The sequence below is a fragment of the Osmerus eperlanus genome, chromosome 7 (assembly GCF_963692335.1).
Source record: "Osmerus eperlanus chromosome 7, fOsmEpe2.1, whole genome shotgun sequence".
Lineage (NCBI taxonomy): Eukaryota > Metazoa > Chordata > Actinopteri > Osmeriformes > Osmeridae > Osmerus > Osmerus eperlanus.
In genome coordinates, this window is record NC_085024.1 from 13,159,910 (window position 1) to 13,177,829 (window position 17,920).

Below are 17,920 nucleotides of genomic sequence, written 5' to 3' on the forward strand. Positions count from 1 at the left end.
GGAACGCCACAAGCAAAGAGGCCAGGGTGATAACTATTTACTCATTTTACTTTGTGATATGACACACAATTGTGATGTGTAATGTACATTCGTTTCGCATCTGTTAACTTGGGGGATAGCTAGGCTAACTATAGCTTTACTGCAAGGCAGCTGCAGGAACGCCACAAGCAAAGAGGCCAGGGTGATAACTATTTACTCATTTTACTTTGTGATATGACACACAATTGTGATGTGTAATGTACAATATCAGCTGATATTATTAAGGAAGTACATCTACTTTCGGAAACAGTAGTCTACTATTTCACTGAAATATTAGCATCATGACATTAGCCTGTTGCCCGGCCAACACATACTACAGTGGTCTATGATGTATCTGTTTTCAATCGTTAAAATAAACATTCCTCACATATACATTTTCGTTGTAGGATTTATTATGACATTAGATTACAAGTAAACGATTTGTGGGTGAAATTATCATTACCTGTGGTTTCAATCCAGTGTATCACTGCAACGCTGTAGCCTACGCGAGACACTACAAAAACATTTACACAGCTGTAGGAAGTCAAACGGCGACAGAACATGTTCGTCACTCCCCTTACTTAAATCAAAAGTCTAACTACTAACCTGAACTTCATTGCCACAGCCTAAACTTTGTCAATCTGTTCATGAAAATAATTAATTTCAGCCTAGACCGTACAACGGAACGTTAAATCCAATTCAACCAACGCAATCGCTACCAAGACGAACACAGCAGTAGTCTACTACTGTACCGTAGTAGTACAATTTAACGGGGCAGCTTCTCCACACAGGGCTATATCGCATTTTGCGTTGTTACTGACAATGATCGCTACCAGTGAGCTTTTTATGAATGAGCGATTTTCCACTAAATAAATGTCAAGCTTATTTACGTTTTGGGGGGCATATTTTCAGTTAGCAGATGGTACTGTTTGAATCGCGATTCCATCTTCTACTGCCGGGTAACGTCGTAGAATAATCTTCAAAGGGGGTTCTTTATTAATGAATGAATGCAATGAGTAGGCTAAATGCATGAAAATATCACGAGAAGGGAAAAACTTAAAAGGACGTTTAAGTCATAGAGATTAGGTCAATTTGTACACCGGTCTGCCAAATTTATTCGTTTTGATTCAACGATGAGGCTGCCTCTTGCAGGGGAAATGAGAAGACATCCATTTCATTCTACACTTCACTCGTATTTTCAGTTGTAAATGAGCAGCAAAAAAAAAAATGCTTTTAAATCTATGTAATCTTTATAAATAATAAGTATGCATTTTTATATAAAATACAGAAATATCAGTTGTAAAAATGTCATTAAAAAACTGACCCCTGTCCAACCGACGCAAGCACACCCTACAATTTCCCCAGAAATTGTACCCTCTCTAGTTACAAGGTGATTTACATCTATGGAAATGGTGTCACAAAGTGGCACTTCCTCCTGTAGTGGGTGAGATGTGAAAAATAGCTTGGGGAGACACAGGTCATCAAATTGACAACTTGGAAGAGTTATTTGCCAATGTCAATATATACATTTCTCAGTCCATAAAATAGGTTTTTCACATAAAAGTGACTTAGTTGCATTACATGCCTGATTCCCTGTTTCCTGAATTTTTTGTACTGCCATATTTTATTATTATTTTAGACCAGAATTGGCTTTCCACTGTTTGGTTTTTGAGGTATTTGGGGACATGCTCACTGATATAGACATAGTCACAGTACAGTCATGGTTGTCAGAGAGAATATGGTGGGGTTCAAAGTTCAAAAGCAGCTCCTCTGGCACAGACCATTCCAGGCCAACATGGTCAAGAACTCAGGCTTAGCTGTTGTTTCCATGTGTTGGGTACCGGCATGCCAAGATTAAGGGGCTGTGCTGGGAACGTAACCGAGCCAAGTTGTTTGAGTTTTGGGTTCATTCTTGAGGAATATAACTATAAGGAGCAGCAACACTAATATTTCACATAGCTGACATTGACATTTAGTCATTGAGCAGACGCTCTTATACAGTACAGGGACATTCCCCCGAGGCAAGTAGGGTGAAGTACCTTGCCGAAGGACACAACGTCATTTGCACGGCCTGGAATCAAACCGGCAACCTTCTGATTAATAGCCCGATTCCCTAACCGCTCAACCATCTGACCCCTAGTCAGATGTGACTAGTGGCTTACTTTCCCCTCGTGAAAGTAAGTATGGATCCTACTGGGTATACTAAAACTAAACTGGATATTTTGATACATTTCAATGCCCTTGAGTTGCTGTGACAACCAAAATTTACATTTTATAACCATTTTAATGGTTCTCACCAATATTGCACCAAGGCAACATTTTAGTATCAGTATGGCATCTTGATGAATGTATAATTTAGGAATAATCTACATGCATGTGGGTAACAAGCATTTTAACATGATTCTTAAATGTGAAATGGCATCAAACCCCCAAGGATACCAAATAATTGGGTGGAAAAGGTTAGTGGAGAGATTTTCCTGAACATGCTGAGTCAGAGTGATAGGATCTTAAACATTCTCTGAATAGAACCCCACTGTTCATGATTTAATTCCTCAACCCAAAACGGAAGATGGCTCAATCCCTTGGAAGAACATCCACACAGCCTGGTCTACACGACACAAACCTGACAGACTAGTTCAGCCAGTTGTGTTGAAACAGTCAAAAATAGTTAAGTGTACTGCAGGTCATGTGACCATCACATCATGTCATAAAGCCGTCAGATCTTATTACTCGTTTTCATTTCCTTGCTCATCTACCCTTCTAGATTGTTTCTCATTCATCCACAAATAAATAATTGGAGTTCCTTGTCCCATTTCTAATACACAATCATTTGAGGTCTTTCTACGTTGATATTTGATATATGATGTATGACGCCACAGAAAACAACAGACATACTTTAGGCAATACATTATTTATATAATGACTTCAGAGAAGAAAAAAAGATTAGTATCTATGAATGATATGCTGGATTACATTCAGGTTATAGCCCTTTTGAGAAGATTTAAACAACAATTCAAAGAGAGTATCACAAATTATTTACTACCCAATACCGAACAAAATAACTCAAACTCCATTCAAGAGGTTTAAAAACCCAAAATGAGGAAAAAAAGCTTGTTTGGAGAATGGTGCACTTTTCTTTAAATCTCACATTACCCTCCTATATCTTTGCAATCAAAACTAAACGTTTTTTCTCCTTAGGTTGCAATCTAAATCTCAGGTTGTGTTTATGCCCAGGTTTTCCTTCACCCTCCCGAGATGATGTCACTGCCATTCCTGTCAGTGTTTCTGGTCTATCATAATGCTGCTCCGGTTTATGACCCCTTCTCAAAGGGACAAGGAGAGAGTAAAGTGCTGGTGATTTATCCGGTCGCCAAAATTGTGGGCGACATGAGCACAAGGAGACCTGAAACAGCATTGTTTTAACATCTACATGATGAATGTACAAAATAATTCCGAAAAACTGTACAATTTATCAAAAATCGAACAAGATTCAAACAAAAAAGTAATTAAAAACAGAGCAAAATCCTGGAAAAATATAATTTGGAAACTCAAGTATGTAGTATTGCATTGGATTTATTATTTCAAAGACAAATGTGCCAAAAATGAATCTGTAAGGGTACCATTTTTACAAATATCTTTTAGAGATTTAGCCGAGAAGTATTTTTTAGGATGTCTGAAAATTAAAGACAACCAAGTGGTCACAATTCCAAATCAGAAGCATTGATCATCTTGTCCTATTGCCAGAGATCTACAATGACTCTAAAAAAGTGTTTTTGTGTCTGTGTACAAGAAAATATACACGAGGTCTCCACCACCTGATCGTTGGAAGTGTAAAGACTACCAAACCGGGAGCCAATCAGAGGAAACACATGGAGAAAGAGGAAGAGAAACCTTGACCCATTGTGGAAGCCATGAGACTATGCTCTCTTCAGCAGAGCCAGTAAAAAAACAGCATTTGGTAATGCCTTTCACATTCACTTCCCAGCAGCATAGCAGTAGACTGAAGGTTGGTGGTGGGTAGTTTTTCCACTGTTCCTCTATGGAGCTTTTCACTTCCTGGTTAAGCGGCAGGGGAATCTTCAGCACGTGTGTGTTTACGTTGAAATAAAGGGGAGTGACCAACAGATTATTTGAGAGTTTAAGTTTAGTTTTTTAGTTTTTTTCTTGAGAGTTCTGCTGTACTGGGGGGTTGCTGAGGTGGTTTCTGTACAGGCTTTAACCTCCGACCTCTGAAAGTCATGTTAGGAAGCAGTTTTATGTTGAGGTGATGACAGTGGCTGGAAGACAATGGGCAGATTTCCTCATTGTTGCAGTCAGTCAGTCTCAGTCAAGAAAAACGAACAACCAAACTCAACCCAGAAGTCTGTCACAAAACTGAGCAAGGAAGAACCATTTGCAGCACGGAACTATATATATATATAAAGCTTTGTATAACGTATTGGTGACAAGTTCCATCCATAATTTAAAAAGAACATGAAAGAGAGACATTGATTCTATAAAAAAATCGAAATATGCACATTATCGGAATATACACTGCCCTACATCCATTTTTGTACTGTACTTATACTGCTAAAATACAGCACTCACATATAATCTGATACCTAGAAATGTACATTTCATAGCTACAAAATTACAACTAGCTCTTCACTGTAGAGGCACTATGTGACATGAAGGCAAGTATTTTTGGGACAGCTTACTGCCGGAATTGTTTAATATATTGTGTAATCATGCCAATGTTTGCAGATGAACTGCAATTTCTTTATTACTTTCTACACTCAATATGTATCTTTCTCGCACACATAACAAGGCTTGTTCACAAAGCATGAGGTGATCTGTCATAAGCAAATCTACAAAACCAACAACTAGTAAGGCTGACTACACAAGCCAGGATTTTGCATACATTTGAGTTGTTACTTAATAGGAGGGCCCTTCAGTTCTGCTTTAAAGAAAAATATTGAGCGTACGGTAAAATAGAGGGTAGAAAATCCTGAAGAAACTAGTGAATAAATGCACTGTTTGGTATATTACCTGAAATATTTATAGCTTACCCATTGACAGTCAGCCAAACATTTGCTTTTCACCACAACAATGGTTAGCATAATTTAAGGACTTTAGCACTCCATCTGTAGAAAAATACATGTCAATACTACAGGGAAAGATTGTAGACGGAATAAGATAAGGACAGTTAGGGTGTCTTTCTCTCTTGTAGTGAGGACTATTGATTAGTACTTAATTACAGAAAGAATGGACTGTGGAGCAAAAGTGTCATTTTAGGAAGCAGTCAGTTTATGCCTAGTGTTCAGATGTTTACCAATCCAACTACACTATGTTAACAACACTGTCACAGTTGGAGACTCCTGTGGAACTTCATCAGAAAACCAATAACAAATGAGACAAAGCCCCAAGTAATGAATATAATATTTTGTTCCCAAAATAAACAAAAAACAAGAACAAGGTGGGGGGGGGGGGGGGGGGGCTTCCTCAGTCACTGCTGTCGTCCTCGTCGTCCTCGTCCGACATGTTGTTGCTGTTGTACTTGGGGCCGTATCTGCTGTAGGAGTCTGAACGCACCCCCAGGCTGCCCCCCGAGCTCAGCTGCACGTAGCAGAACTCGCAGACACGCACCGGCTTGGACGACTGGCTGGGCAGCAAGAACTTCTTCTCCGAGCACGGCCCGCACACCACAAACCCACACTTGCGGCAGTGGTGGCGGCGGCTCATGGGCGTGAACTTGACCTTCTGGCAGCGCATGCAGATGGTGGCCTCCGAGTCGGGCACCCAGACCGCGGCGTGCTCTCCGGTTGGCGCCTTGCCGCTCTTCTCCAGAAGGTCGCCTACGCACTTGCCGATGTGGCTCATCCACTCGGACTTCTCGGTGGCGGTGGCGGCGTAGACGGCGAAGGACTTGGTGGGCGTCTTGATGAGCCAGCCGTTACGCAGCTCGCCCTCGTCGGGCACTGTGTCGATGGTGACGCTCTCCAGCGGAATGATGTGCTGCTTGTTGTACTTCTTCTTCTGGATGACGATGTTGCCGTACACCAGGATGTCGTTGAAGAGGAAGAACTGGCGCGCCTTGGGCTTCTTGCGGCACAGCTTGGTGAGCACGCCCTCGCCGATGAGCACGCGGCCTGGGATGGCGAGTGGCTGACCTGCCGCGCCGAAGCAGCCCTCCACTACCCCGATGCGCTTGGAGTTGGCCTCGCTGTTCGCCAGCCGGTCCACCATCTTAGTCTCGCCTGAATGGGGATGGGGGGGGACACACAGAAAGAAACAGGAAGAGGGGAAAATAAATTAATAAGTAAAAAAAAGGCTCTCAAACCAGCAAGTGTGTAAAATCTTTGAATTGCCAATCCCCATGATTGTATGCTAGTGGCAGAAACCTTTTGCATTCCAGTACATTACATTCTGTGAAGGAGATTGAAGAACTAGAACAACAGAAAGATTCAACCTTGTGTAATGATGGAGTGAAAAGTGATATGACTAGCTTGCAAAAGAATCTCTGTTTTGCCAAGCTCTGAGCTCACATTAGACCACATGATGTTGGCTTTTTCTAATTGAGTTTGACATGTTTTGCCAGAGGGCATTCGTTTAAAGGTTGTTTAGCTTTACCTTGACAGCATCGCTTTTGGCATGGTCACCTTGCAGTACCAAAGTCCCTAAAATACTCTACAATCACATTTCCAATCATACACACGCTCGCCTAGGGGAGAAGGCATGGAATCCAGAGTTTAAATATTGGGCATCAGGATGGTTATCACAGAGGTTAATGGCGGCAGATGGTTGACCTTACTCAGCACCCACAACCATCTGGCTGAGGCGTACTACAGACGAAACAGACTTCTTTTTTTTTTTAAGGCCAATTGGACACCAGTACTGAGGTTTGCTAAGGTAAACTCAGTGCATCCCTGAATCTGACCATTGTAATTTCAGCTTCTTTTTGTTTTCGAAGGATCCCATATTTGGACCCTGACTAACCCTGCATGTATTTAGGATTTTTTCCCCCTCCAAAGTGCCCTCCTTCCAATTCCGCTCTGGTGTCTCTAGAGTGTGAGTGCTGGAATTAACTTTGTAATGGGCTGTGGTGTCTAATCTCTTTTTTCTCTTTGGTGCCTTCTCTTCATCCGGCTCCTGTGGTCTTCTGACTGCCTTCACCTCATCCCCAACCTCCCAGTCCCCACAAGACGCTAAATTAATCAGAGACATCACAGGCGCCTGGCACCGAATCAGGGACACAAAAGTTAAATTTCTTTCCGAAGGGGGTGGGGGGTGTTCATTTCATCCTCTGGAGTTCCTCCCTCGGGGAACGTAACGCTGCAGCTCTTCCACACTGGAGGAGCAACTTCAAATGAGAGAGGAGCGAGCGGAGAGGCTATTCTGCTTTGACCCAGATGCCAACAGATGAGAGACAGTCAGCAGGGGCTTCTGGGCTTTTCCCAATGATTCCACAGTCTGAAAAAGTCAAGGGTCTCAGATGACGGATACGGGGCGATGCTGCTGCCCCCTTGGGCATAGGAGGACTAGCGCCCTGTGAGAGCGAGACACGCTTGACCCTCCTGATGCACAAACATTCTACAAGGCATAATGACGTACAGTGTACATACATACACTATAGATTCAACACGCATGAGCACTCAATCACCAATCAAAGCACACGCCGACCAACAATGTTAGCATCAAAACACAGCCTACCCAACGAGTGGGATCTGGAATGGGCCTTGTAGTCATAGTGCACAAAGTAATTCAACACAAGTGCACACAAAAGAGTCACCGGGCAGAGTGTACAATGGAGCAGAGCAGTGCTTTGTCCCTGCAGGCCTGGCACTGCCAGCGCCACAGTAGAGATCTTATTAATTAGCAGCACAGGCTAATGCTAAAGTTTTTACTGAGGCCTGGCTCCTAGTTATTTGGGCTTCGGCCATCCCAGGAGAGCAGGCGCTACTGATGGGTTAGATATGGAGTGGAGCTTGGCAAGATTCTGGAAGGGAGGTTGTGGGCCAACATAGGGGGCTAGTGATATATTAGCCATATTAGTCATGCCTCGCTGCCCACTAGCATGACGGCCACATTCAACCTCTCATTTAGAAAAGAGGGAATAGATCTAAAGCAAGACCAGGCAAGAGAGAGAAAGAGAAAACAAGACCAAACAAGAGAGAAAGGGTTGTTGAGGCACACATTGGCTGTGTGCCTCAACAACACTGCAACAAAACTAAAGCCTTGTATTAGGCTACCAGCTACTGTGCTCTGTCCATGGTCTGTTTAAAACGGAACAATTCAAATACCATTGCCTGGCCTTGGACTGATACCTAGGCAGTGGGTTTGGGAGTACGCTTATCAGCATAGGCCTTTCTAGAACCATAAATACATCCCTGCCGACTGAAGTGGAAGCACAACACTAACAGGGCATGGATAAAACTAGCACTACACAGGCTAATAATCTCCATATTCAGTCAGAATCATTACAGAAACACTGATGAAAGGAACCACCACCGCCTATGATCCGTAGGAAAGCACGTAGTGCCTAGTATAGTAGGCTGAATATCTTCAGATACTGTGGAGGATAGAAAGGTGTGACTCCTGATTTTAAGGGTTTAATGTGCAGGGACAGGATCGCCCACCTCTTGGCTAAGCACCACGGTGACTCACCTTTCCATTAGTGAGTCAGAGTTAGTCCTGTCTAACTTACTTTGTCAAAGCCTGAGACTGACAGCCCCGCCTAGCCAAACATACCGTATTTCCGTTGGTGGAATCGAGTCAAATGACTGAACCCCAGTATGTGTAATCTACTGGAGCACTATAGAATAAGGGGGAAAAATAACACACTCCTGCTATACTAATGTACTTAATTGTAGCATGTTGCAAGCTCAACTGACAGACAAAAAAATAATTATCTTACATCGTTGACTTCTCCTTTAAATATTTAGAGCCCCAGAAACAGCAGGCATTAAGCGACTGGACTGATCTTGTCACAGTAGCTCACTGGTTACTCTCTTGACCTACACTGCCCATGTTGGCATGTTGGGCAGGTGGCAAATAAAGCCATCCTGTTGCTAGGACAAGCCAGGGCCAGGCTCACTTTGTGGGCTTCTACCATCACCAGCAGGCACTTTTGATACCTGCTGTTGAATAACACCTTATCAAATATGCCTTCAAGGAGGGATCAATAAGACAGGCTACCTTAGGTTATGGGAGCAGCAGTGGCTCAAGACAAGCCCATGATTAATTGATGACTTGATCCGTCTCCTCTCTCTCAGCTTTCGTTGTCTTGCCATTTTCTCCCCATGGCACAGGCAGACTATCTGACATTGCATTTTCCCACACACAGACACATAAGGCAAATAATTAGGAGATACAGTTGTAGGAAAGAGAAAATGCAGCCTAGCTTGTATCACATCATGGATCAGTTCTCAACTGCCTTTACCGCTGATTAGGTGAGATGGCCACTGCATACAGGCCTAAAAGCCCTGTGTGCATCTCAAACTGTGAGAGCGCATCTAAAAATACTACTGGGCTTCCCAGACGTAGCCACAACTGCACAATCTTGATCTTCATGAAGTCAACTGGGGGAAGGCAGGGGACAGGGATGTCCAAGTCCTTAAAAGCATCTCCAGAGATACTTATTCTCTAGACAATATTTCTGAGTGTAAAGTCAATGTATGATTACCCCAGAGAGCCTCTGTTTCAGGGGCCACTGGTGGAATCTGTTCCAACTGCACTGCTGTTAAATTCCAGCAGACCTTCTATGACAGCCTGACAGGACAGTGGTGACTCACGCAGAGAGCGAGGGGAGAGTGAGTATGACAAAGACACAGAGAAAGAGGCTTTTGTGTGTCATTAAACAGCCTTGCATTCACGACAAGCAGATCCATTTCAGCAGGCCAGTACAGAGCTATGGTAGATGCGACTAATAGTGACTATACCAGCAGACCTATCAACATCCCCATTTTAGTTTTCCATTGACAATAAAAAACATCTTGTTGTCGGCATGCTGTTCTCAGTGCTAAACCCATATCATGTTTTCAAAAACGTAGCGTAGTGTATCGGTTAAGAGCAGCTTCTCTTTTAATGAAGTTACTAAGCAAGGGGCTTCATATAATGTCGAAGTGGCACTTTAATCAAAATATTTCCTTAATCCATATTTCAATTATATCCGAATGATATGGTGGCTTATATACCTAACATTATATGAATGTACCTTATATATAACAGTTTCTAAACCCCCCTAAAAAGTGTGATGGCTTTTGCAAATCAAATGCATTAACACATATTTTTGGCTTACAGAAACAAATCACTCAAGTTATTTTCAGACAAATGTTGACTAATAGCCTAGGCCTACTTAATGCACTTGATTTGTTTCTATTAGGAGAACACCGGTTCATTTGAAGTACAACAGCTGGCATGTTGCTGATCGACCACAATCCCAAAGAGAATGCAAGACTGCCTTTTTCTGTCTTCCTTCATATGACTTAACCATCCTTGGAAGTCTCTATAAAACTCATTTACAAAGAAAGGGTAATAATCCAATTAAGTGATAAAGGTGGACATGCTATCAATAATCTTGTTTTGGAGTGTGCTACGAAGAGAAGAACGTGCGTGTTGCAGTTTCTGTGTCATGTAACGGCTTGTTTGTACCAGCCAATATCCTGTGTTAAGACGATTTCTGGAGGTGATAGTCCATTTATTTTTACGTACAAAAAACAAATATGTTTGCCGAACTGTGACACCACGATAGAAAACCAGGCACAAACATGTCGAGTGGTCCAAAGACTGAAGTGGACTTTGAATTCCTGGAATTGTGTGTGGAACGGCTGAGTGTGATTGGTGTGGACGCAGAAGATGTGTGCTTGTTGCAACAAAACAGGAAGAGATGAGGGTACCTCCTACCTGCTGTATGCTCTCGTTTACCTACCAATTTGATCTAGCAAGCGTTAATACCGAAGATGAATTTACTGTCAGCTTCCTTCCATGCTGAGGAAATAACCTCACCTTAAATGACTACAGTGTCTAAAAATATTCAACAAAAAACAGACGTGTACAGACGTGTTCTTCTCCTGCTGTCAGCAATGCAGTGGCTGCCTTTCCAATCCATGGATTTCAAAACTGTATTCTCAAATACTAAACTCAATTTAGTATGAGTACCAGGTTAATATGAGATGTAAAGGCAACTGATTAACTCACATTTGAAGCTCCCTCAAAAGTCCAAACGGCATCAAGCTACTCTTTGTCTTAAAAGCACCCTGGCATGATATTTTCAATTTCGCTGGTACTCTTCAGAGGTTCATATGGCATAACAATGCAACAGTCTTGCACAGATACTACTCGATAGTACTGGTAAGCTACTCATGTCGAGCCGGTACCGCATGGTAAACACTCGGTACTTGGTATCATAAGCATAATTTGATGCATAACGAGTACACTTACATATAATGAAGTAGCTTGTATATTTGGCAAGAAACTAACAGTGGCGCCCGAGTATTGCCCTACAGTCAGATTCTCTACTTTGGCTCCCACAGCTCTGACATTTCTAGTGGCACCTTGAACTAGTGTTGCGAGAACGACCCTTCAGCACAGCTCCTCAAGTTGTTAATGAGAGAAGTGACTGACTCGGGTGAGAGAGCGGAAATCCTTCTCTTTATTAATCAGAATCAGATTCAGAATCGTGTTTCATCGCCAAGTAAGTGGTCACAAACAAGGAATTTACTTTGGTAAGCAGGTGCTGTGACAGAAATTTTGGGCCTATGTACAATAAATGTGTTTTAGGAGAGGTTTACAGTTGGTTAAGTAGCTTGATACAATGAATGTTGATTAAACTCCATTTGGTAGAGATGCCACCTGTAGTTTTATGACACCTAACTAGGAGACGTGAAGTCTAAGAGACGGGAAGTCTGGGTGACTTGAGAGAGTTCTTGTCACCTGGGGGGAAGAGACAGTTGGTCTGAAGACAATGTGGATTCAACTGTATTGTTCTAAGGATTTAAACAATGACAGAAGAGATTTGGTATAGCTGCATGTCTGTAGGATGGACCAATGACTTTTGAGAACTGTTGTATCTATAAAATGGTCTGTTGAAGAATGTTCTGGGGGGTTCAGGGCCATCAGCTGGGTAGTGCTGGTGGGCTGGATTCTCCCGGTTCCATTCTAGAATGCTGGATGGAGCTGTATAGAATTGTCTTTGTGTTATTGTCTTATGTTTGTGTGTCGATGATGTTATGTTGATAACGTTATTATGTTCAAATCTACGTCAAATAAACATTAACTCTGTACTTCACCCGACTTCAGCTTAAACGATTGATTCTCTCAAAAACTTCCACGACAGTTTATACAGTGGACATTTAAACATAATTAACAAAATAAAAATGTAGAAAATGTACAACAAAATAAAATACTAGGGCTATACAATAGAATATAAAATACGATAAATAAAATAATATAGAAAAAAATTATACTGAATATGTTAGAGACATAGTGTCTGAGGTGACAGAGTGTCTGCATGACAGAGTGTCTGAGGTAAAGTGACAGGGTCAGTTTGGGGCCTTGTTAATAAGGCTAGTAGCGGAAGGAAAGAAACTGTTCTTGTGGCGTGAGGTTTTGGTCCTGAGAAAAGCGTTCCCCTTAAGTGTACTCACCCAAGCTAGATAAGTAAGGCTACATGTGTTATCAGATAGCCAGACTGCTTGTAGCTGGGTACTGGCTTTACCGCCTAGACTACTCTGCTTCATCATGTTATTAACCCAGGCAGTCATGTGTTCTAAACGAATCTATAATACAAAACAGAGACATAAAAAGAGGAATAGAAAACCGTGAGATGTTGTAGAAAACCTCAGGCTGACAACAACTTAATCTACAGACAAACAACTTTCATAGGAAATGTATTACCACACAAATCAGCCTGATCCGAAGGTATTTCTACAGCTGTGCTTTAGAGGACACACTTTGGGCTTACAGCGTGTCTACAGGAGGGATTACAAAGCCTCAGTATGAACATGAGGCCAAGATAAGAGGATTAAAGGTTAATCTGCTGTGTAGGTTGACTGTTTGTGTCTTCTAAACAGGTGACCCTATCACTTGTGCAAAAGCTATCTGATAAATCAGAGCAAAAGCAGTCCGTAGACTGCCAATCCAACAGCATCATGACTAGCATCCTCACCCACAGTGAACTAACAGATTTTAGAGCACAATTTAGAATCTGCGCTAGGTCAAATGCAGCTTGTGTTAGGCTTTGTTAGTATTAGACATGTTCACAGTCATACACGGCCTGATCATCAGGCAACCAATTACCACTACAGCCTATGTGCTCAAGTAGGCCTACCTATGTGTACACCACCAAGCTAAAGTACAATAGCAGTAGACTATAGCAGTTCAGAAAGTAGGCTACAGTTAGTATTGAGTGCTCGGTGTGAGTTGTGGCTCCAGTGCCCAGGCCTCTGTGTTTGATAGAAACCCCTCAGGCTCGGGCAGAAGAAGCAAAGCCAACGATGCCTGTACGGGTAGTTTGATCAGGCATCCATTCACTACGGTTCAGCGACTGCAGATTATAAGTGTGGGACCACCATGACCTATGCACTGGGCACTTGAACAGCTCCGCCAACAATGAACAACAGTACTAAAAAAAGGACATTTACTTAATCAGATACCTTTAGTCTTGGAAACATACAATGTGGTCGTGTTTGTGGTCCCTTGTAGGCTACCGTTCAGGAGTAAAAGTGGCATAGTAAGTAGGGAGTAAGTAACCATTTATGTTAGGTTTAGAGGAGCTAAACATATAGGAAGTGGGTAAACTGCACTTCAGATGCTAATCAGGATTCTATAGCAAGGATGATTGATGTTAACCACAAGACACATTTAAAGTTACTTGAGACGCATTTTTTGTCTCAGCTCCCACCTATTAAAATCATCTAGTCAGACATAGCTTGACACAGAATTACTGATAAAAACTAGAAGCTAGTCAAATGTAATACAACAACACATATTGTTTCAAAGGTGTCCAATTGTAAATTATTACTTATTACTATTTCAGATATTTAGAATCTCTCTTGGGCAGTGACAGTGAGTGGGCACCATTGTGTTAATGTTCCAGACTTCGCTCTTTATGCTGATACACCATGTGACCTACTACAAACACTCATGTCACAATACTCTTCCTTATAGGACTACAAACATAACTTAACAGAATTTACCACACCCTTATTTGGTATAATTGAGGCAGGAAGTGTGGGAGTTGTAGTAAGACAGAGGCTCTTGCATTAGATTCTAGAAAACTGAGTTGGAAGCTGATCATACTTCCAGCTTGTTGCTTTTTCTACTCTCGTCAAAGTTGCGTAATTAGGCAGCGCAACTTTGTGCAATTAGTAGGCTTGGTATTGTGAAATGTATATTCTTTATGTCTACTTCACGAAGTTATTAAAGCACCAGAAACCCACAGGAACCCTCTTCATGCTGTCAACTGGTTGGCATGGCAAGACACAAACTGGAAAAGAATAAGTGCTATACACAATACTTTTATTGGAGAATCGTCACACAGTCTATCGGTTGTGCGACAGGGTAGAGGTCAAACGGCACAACATTGTGAGAGGTAGCCAGTTGAATGTGTGGCCTACTTATTGCTTCTGCTTTCACAACATATTATATTAGTCTTCCAGTTCACTCACAGTAAAAAAAAACAAAAAAAAAAACAGCCTGAACAGGCATGCAAGAGGGCCTTGCAAAGCCACAGCGTTTACTGATGATTGGCAATGTGAAACGAGACTATTAGTTCACCCATAAAGACAATGCCTTTGAGCAAATATTGATATGTGAAATAGCACTCTGGGTTTTTGGAAGGGCTTGTTTCCCCTCAGGCGTGAAGTCCTTCTTTCAGAAAAGGACTAGAAACACTGAGGAGTATGGCTGCACTGAGGAATTCTCAGGACACATCTGTTTCCCTCATTGGGGTGTGCTCGTGTCATGTGTGCAGCACGTTCACTTCTGGGCAATACAAACAGATCAAAAAAACGTTTTATGGTGGAAACGGGGGTTGAGGGTTTGCTTGGTATAGTGGGAGAAACTTTTGACTGCAAGGCAGCCACCTGCTGAGCATGGGGAAATGTGCTTCCCCTACCTTGCTAACGGTTTGCTAATAAATCAAGCAGACTTGTGGAGTGTAATGAGTCATATCATAGGTAAAGTTATACATGTAAAATCTAATAATTCTGAGCATTCAAAGACCACGGAATAGCCTAAATGGTAAATACAATTTTGACATTTGTGTGTGCCAGATGGGAGGCTGGCAATCAAAAAGGAAATAAATTAGCAGTCAAAAGCCCCAGAGAGATGCAGAAGTGAAATGCAGCAGAATATGAAAGACACTCCTGTAGACAGGAAACTCTTAACCCATGAAATGCTATATATGTGCGGCCGTGGCTTAGGAGTAAAGGCAAGCAGGCTTAACGACACACTGAAGTTATACTACACGAGAAATAACCAAATGTGTGTCAGAGAGCAGTATTCTAGTATTCTAGTGTTTTTAATCTGCATCCATTTATAAACAGCGCCCTATTGGATTAGCTGTAGGGAGATGATCCATCACCAGTCTGGCAAAATGTGTCAATTACTTTTATGCCTTAGGCTGGAGGGGTTCAGCTAGGCTAGTCAACTTCACTGTGCACCACCTCCTCTAGAAAGACTGGTATTACAGCTCCAGTAGGAAAGAATCTTTCCTCTGACAATTTCTGCTGACAGTGGCATAGTTTGGTCTCCAGCACCTAGATGAACAGACTTAGTAGCGATATGCAGAATGTGGTACCCAACCCACCTAACAAATCAATGTGAATTGTAAATTTGCATCTGAGCAGTGGAGATCTCTTACCTGTTAAAATGTCTGGTGTAAACTATTATTGTCTGGGGAGACTTAGCTGTCGAGGATGAACCAAAGATGTAATTTCACACCACTCAAACTGCCTAATTACCATCATTATTCCAACTATAGGCTAGCCTCAAAAATACTTGATTTCAGTACTTTCGCATAATGTTTTGGCTTGCTATTGACCAATACGTTTGCACTCTGTATGTTCTATTGAGGATAAATATTGACAATAAAAAAGGCAGGACTCCGTCCTTCAACATAGACGGAAGGCTAGACTTGGATATCGTCTCCAAGTTTATCCAAACAAAAGTACACTTCATGAAGTGAATTTGGCCAATACTTTACACTCAACAGAAAGAACACTGACGGCTGGCAATCCATTTCTTATTCATGTTTTTGTATGCCTAGCTAGATTCATTGATAGCTAACTGAATGTTAACGATATAATAATCAAGTTTCTCAAGACGCTACAAGAAGCTGTTTAGGATCTGTCACCAGAAGTAGCTACGGTAAAATTGCGGTCCTGTAACAATTGGGATCAACGCTGGCTATGCATCTCTTCCTCACTTTTGAAGTTAGTTCCTTACTTAGCTTGCTGCTAGCTAGCTGAACAAGCTAGCGCGCTAGTTTTGTACAATGTTTAAATAATTATGTTGATAGTGTTTCTAACTACTGTACGCCATGATGATAGAATGACTCTTAAATTCATAAATAGGTTTTTCTTATGTTTAGACGTTTAGTGTTGTTACCAACATTAACACTGTTACCGGATCCTCGAGTTTGTCCATTGCAATCCAATGGGTCACATTTCCAAGTTACGGGCTGGTCTACCAGTGGTGGAAAAGTAGACGAATGTTAGCTCTAGCTTGCCAGTTAGCATGATTTCCAGTCACTTGCCACTATAGCCAACGTAATATGCTTAAATAAAAATACATACCCGACTGTAACTTCTTTGGTAATTAATAAGTTAATAATTGCTCCGTGTATTCCAAAATTGAAAGCCCCTATCTTGCCGTCCGCAGACAGCGGATCTCTCGCTAGTTGCCTTAAAAGTAACAACAATATGGCTACGTTGAGTACAGTAGCTGGGTAGCAGTTGGGGTGGCGTCACACCACTGATTGGCGTGGGATGAGGCAGGAGTGTAATGGGATAGAAAGTTGAGATTAAAGTCAAAAATAGGATGGGGCTGCCTGGTAGTGATTAGTCATTTTAGATAGCTCTAACATGTTCTTTTGTCAAATGTATTACAAAAAAGGAAGGCCGTTTGTAATCTACTAAAACATTCTGATTGCACTCAATTGCACATCCTCATACCTATTTATTTCAGTCCAGATTTTCACGATTAAATTATATATTAGGATATTTTATGAAAGGCTGAATGTTTTATTGACATTCAAAGTTATCCATTTAAAGAAAATAACTGTGTCTGAGTTATATTCAAGTCAGTATAACCCATAAGGAAACCCATGTCTTTCTTCCAGACCTTTCTTAAGATAGTGGATGGAAAACTTCACAGAGTAAACACATCACTCTCCCTCACTTCCTAATGCTTTGTCTGGAATTATAATTAAGAGGATCTCGGGCAGTGTCACAACTTTCATCTCTCTAATCCCTAGCCTGGTAGCCACCAAGCTGTACCTTCGGATAAGTAGCATCCTATTCATAGTGCGTAACGACATATATATAGCTTGGATGATCTTGGATGGAGTGAAATCAGACTGGCTTTGGTCAAGTTGACAAGAAGCAACACCAGTGGGCCAGGACAACGTAGAGTTCTGTGAAAATCAGTTGGATGTTGGCAATCTCCCAGTGTGTAGTTTACATAATTGATGTGTTCTTAGGTATTTCTAAACCTTATTGCGTGTTTTGGGGGTTTGTTTGTTGGTTTGGGTTTTTTCACTGGACTTCAGACCAGCTTGGTCATTAATGGTGGTCTCATCAATGCTAACAACCTTCTTTGAAGGCATTTATTTAATTTGTTCCATGCAAATGTAAGACAACGTGTCTGGTGGAATGGCTAATGTGAATCTCTGCAAGGGTTTACTGTCACCCAATAGGTCATA

At 41.7% G+C, this 17,920-nt stretch overlaps 1 protein-coding gene across 1 annotated transcript; it reads right to left on the minus strand.

Moving 5' to 3' along the window:
* Positions 1 to 2,913: 2,913 nt before the first annotated feature.
* plekhf2 (pleckstrin homology domain containing, family F (with FYVE domain) member 2) lies at positions 2,914 to 16,979 on the minus strand. The gene is made up of 2 exons (XM_062464975.1): positions 16,794 to 16,979; positions 2,914 to 6,254 (listed from the first exon to the last, which is right to left on the minus strand). The coding sequence occupies exon 2, from the start codon at positions 6,241 to 6,243 to the stop codon at positions 5,500 to 5,502; it is 744 nt and encodes a 247-aa protein (XP_062320959.1). The 5' UTR covers positions 6,244 to 6,254; positions 16,794 to 16,979; the 3' UTR covers positions 2,914 to 5,499.
* Between the last annotated feature and the right edge of the window lie 941 nt (positions 16,980 to 17,920).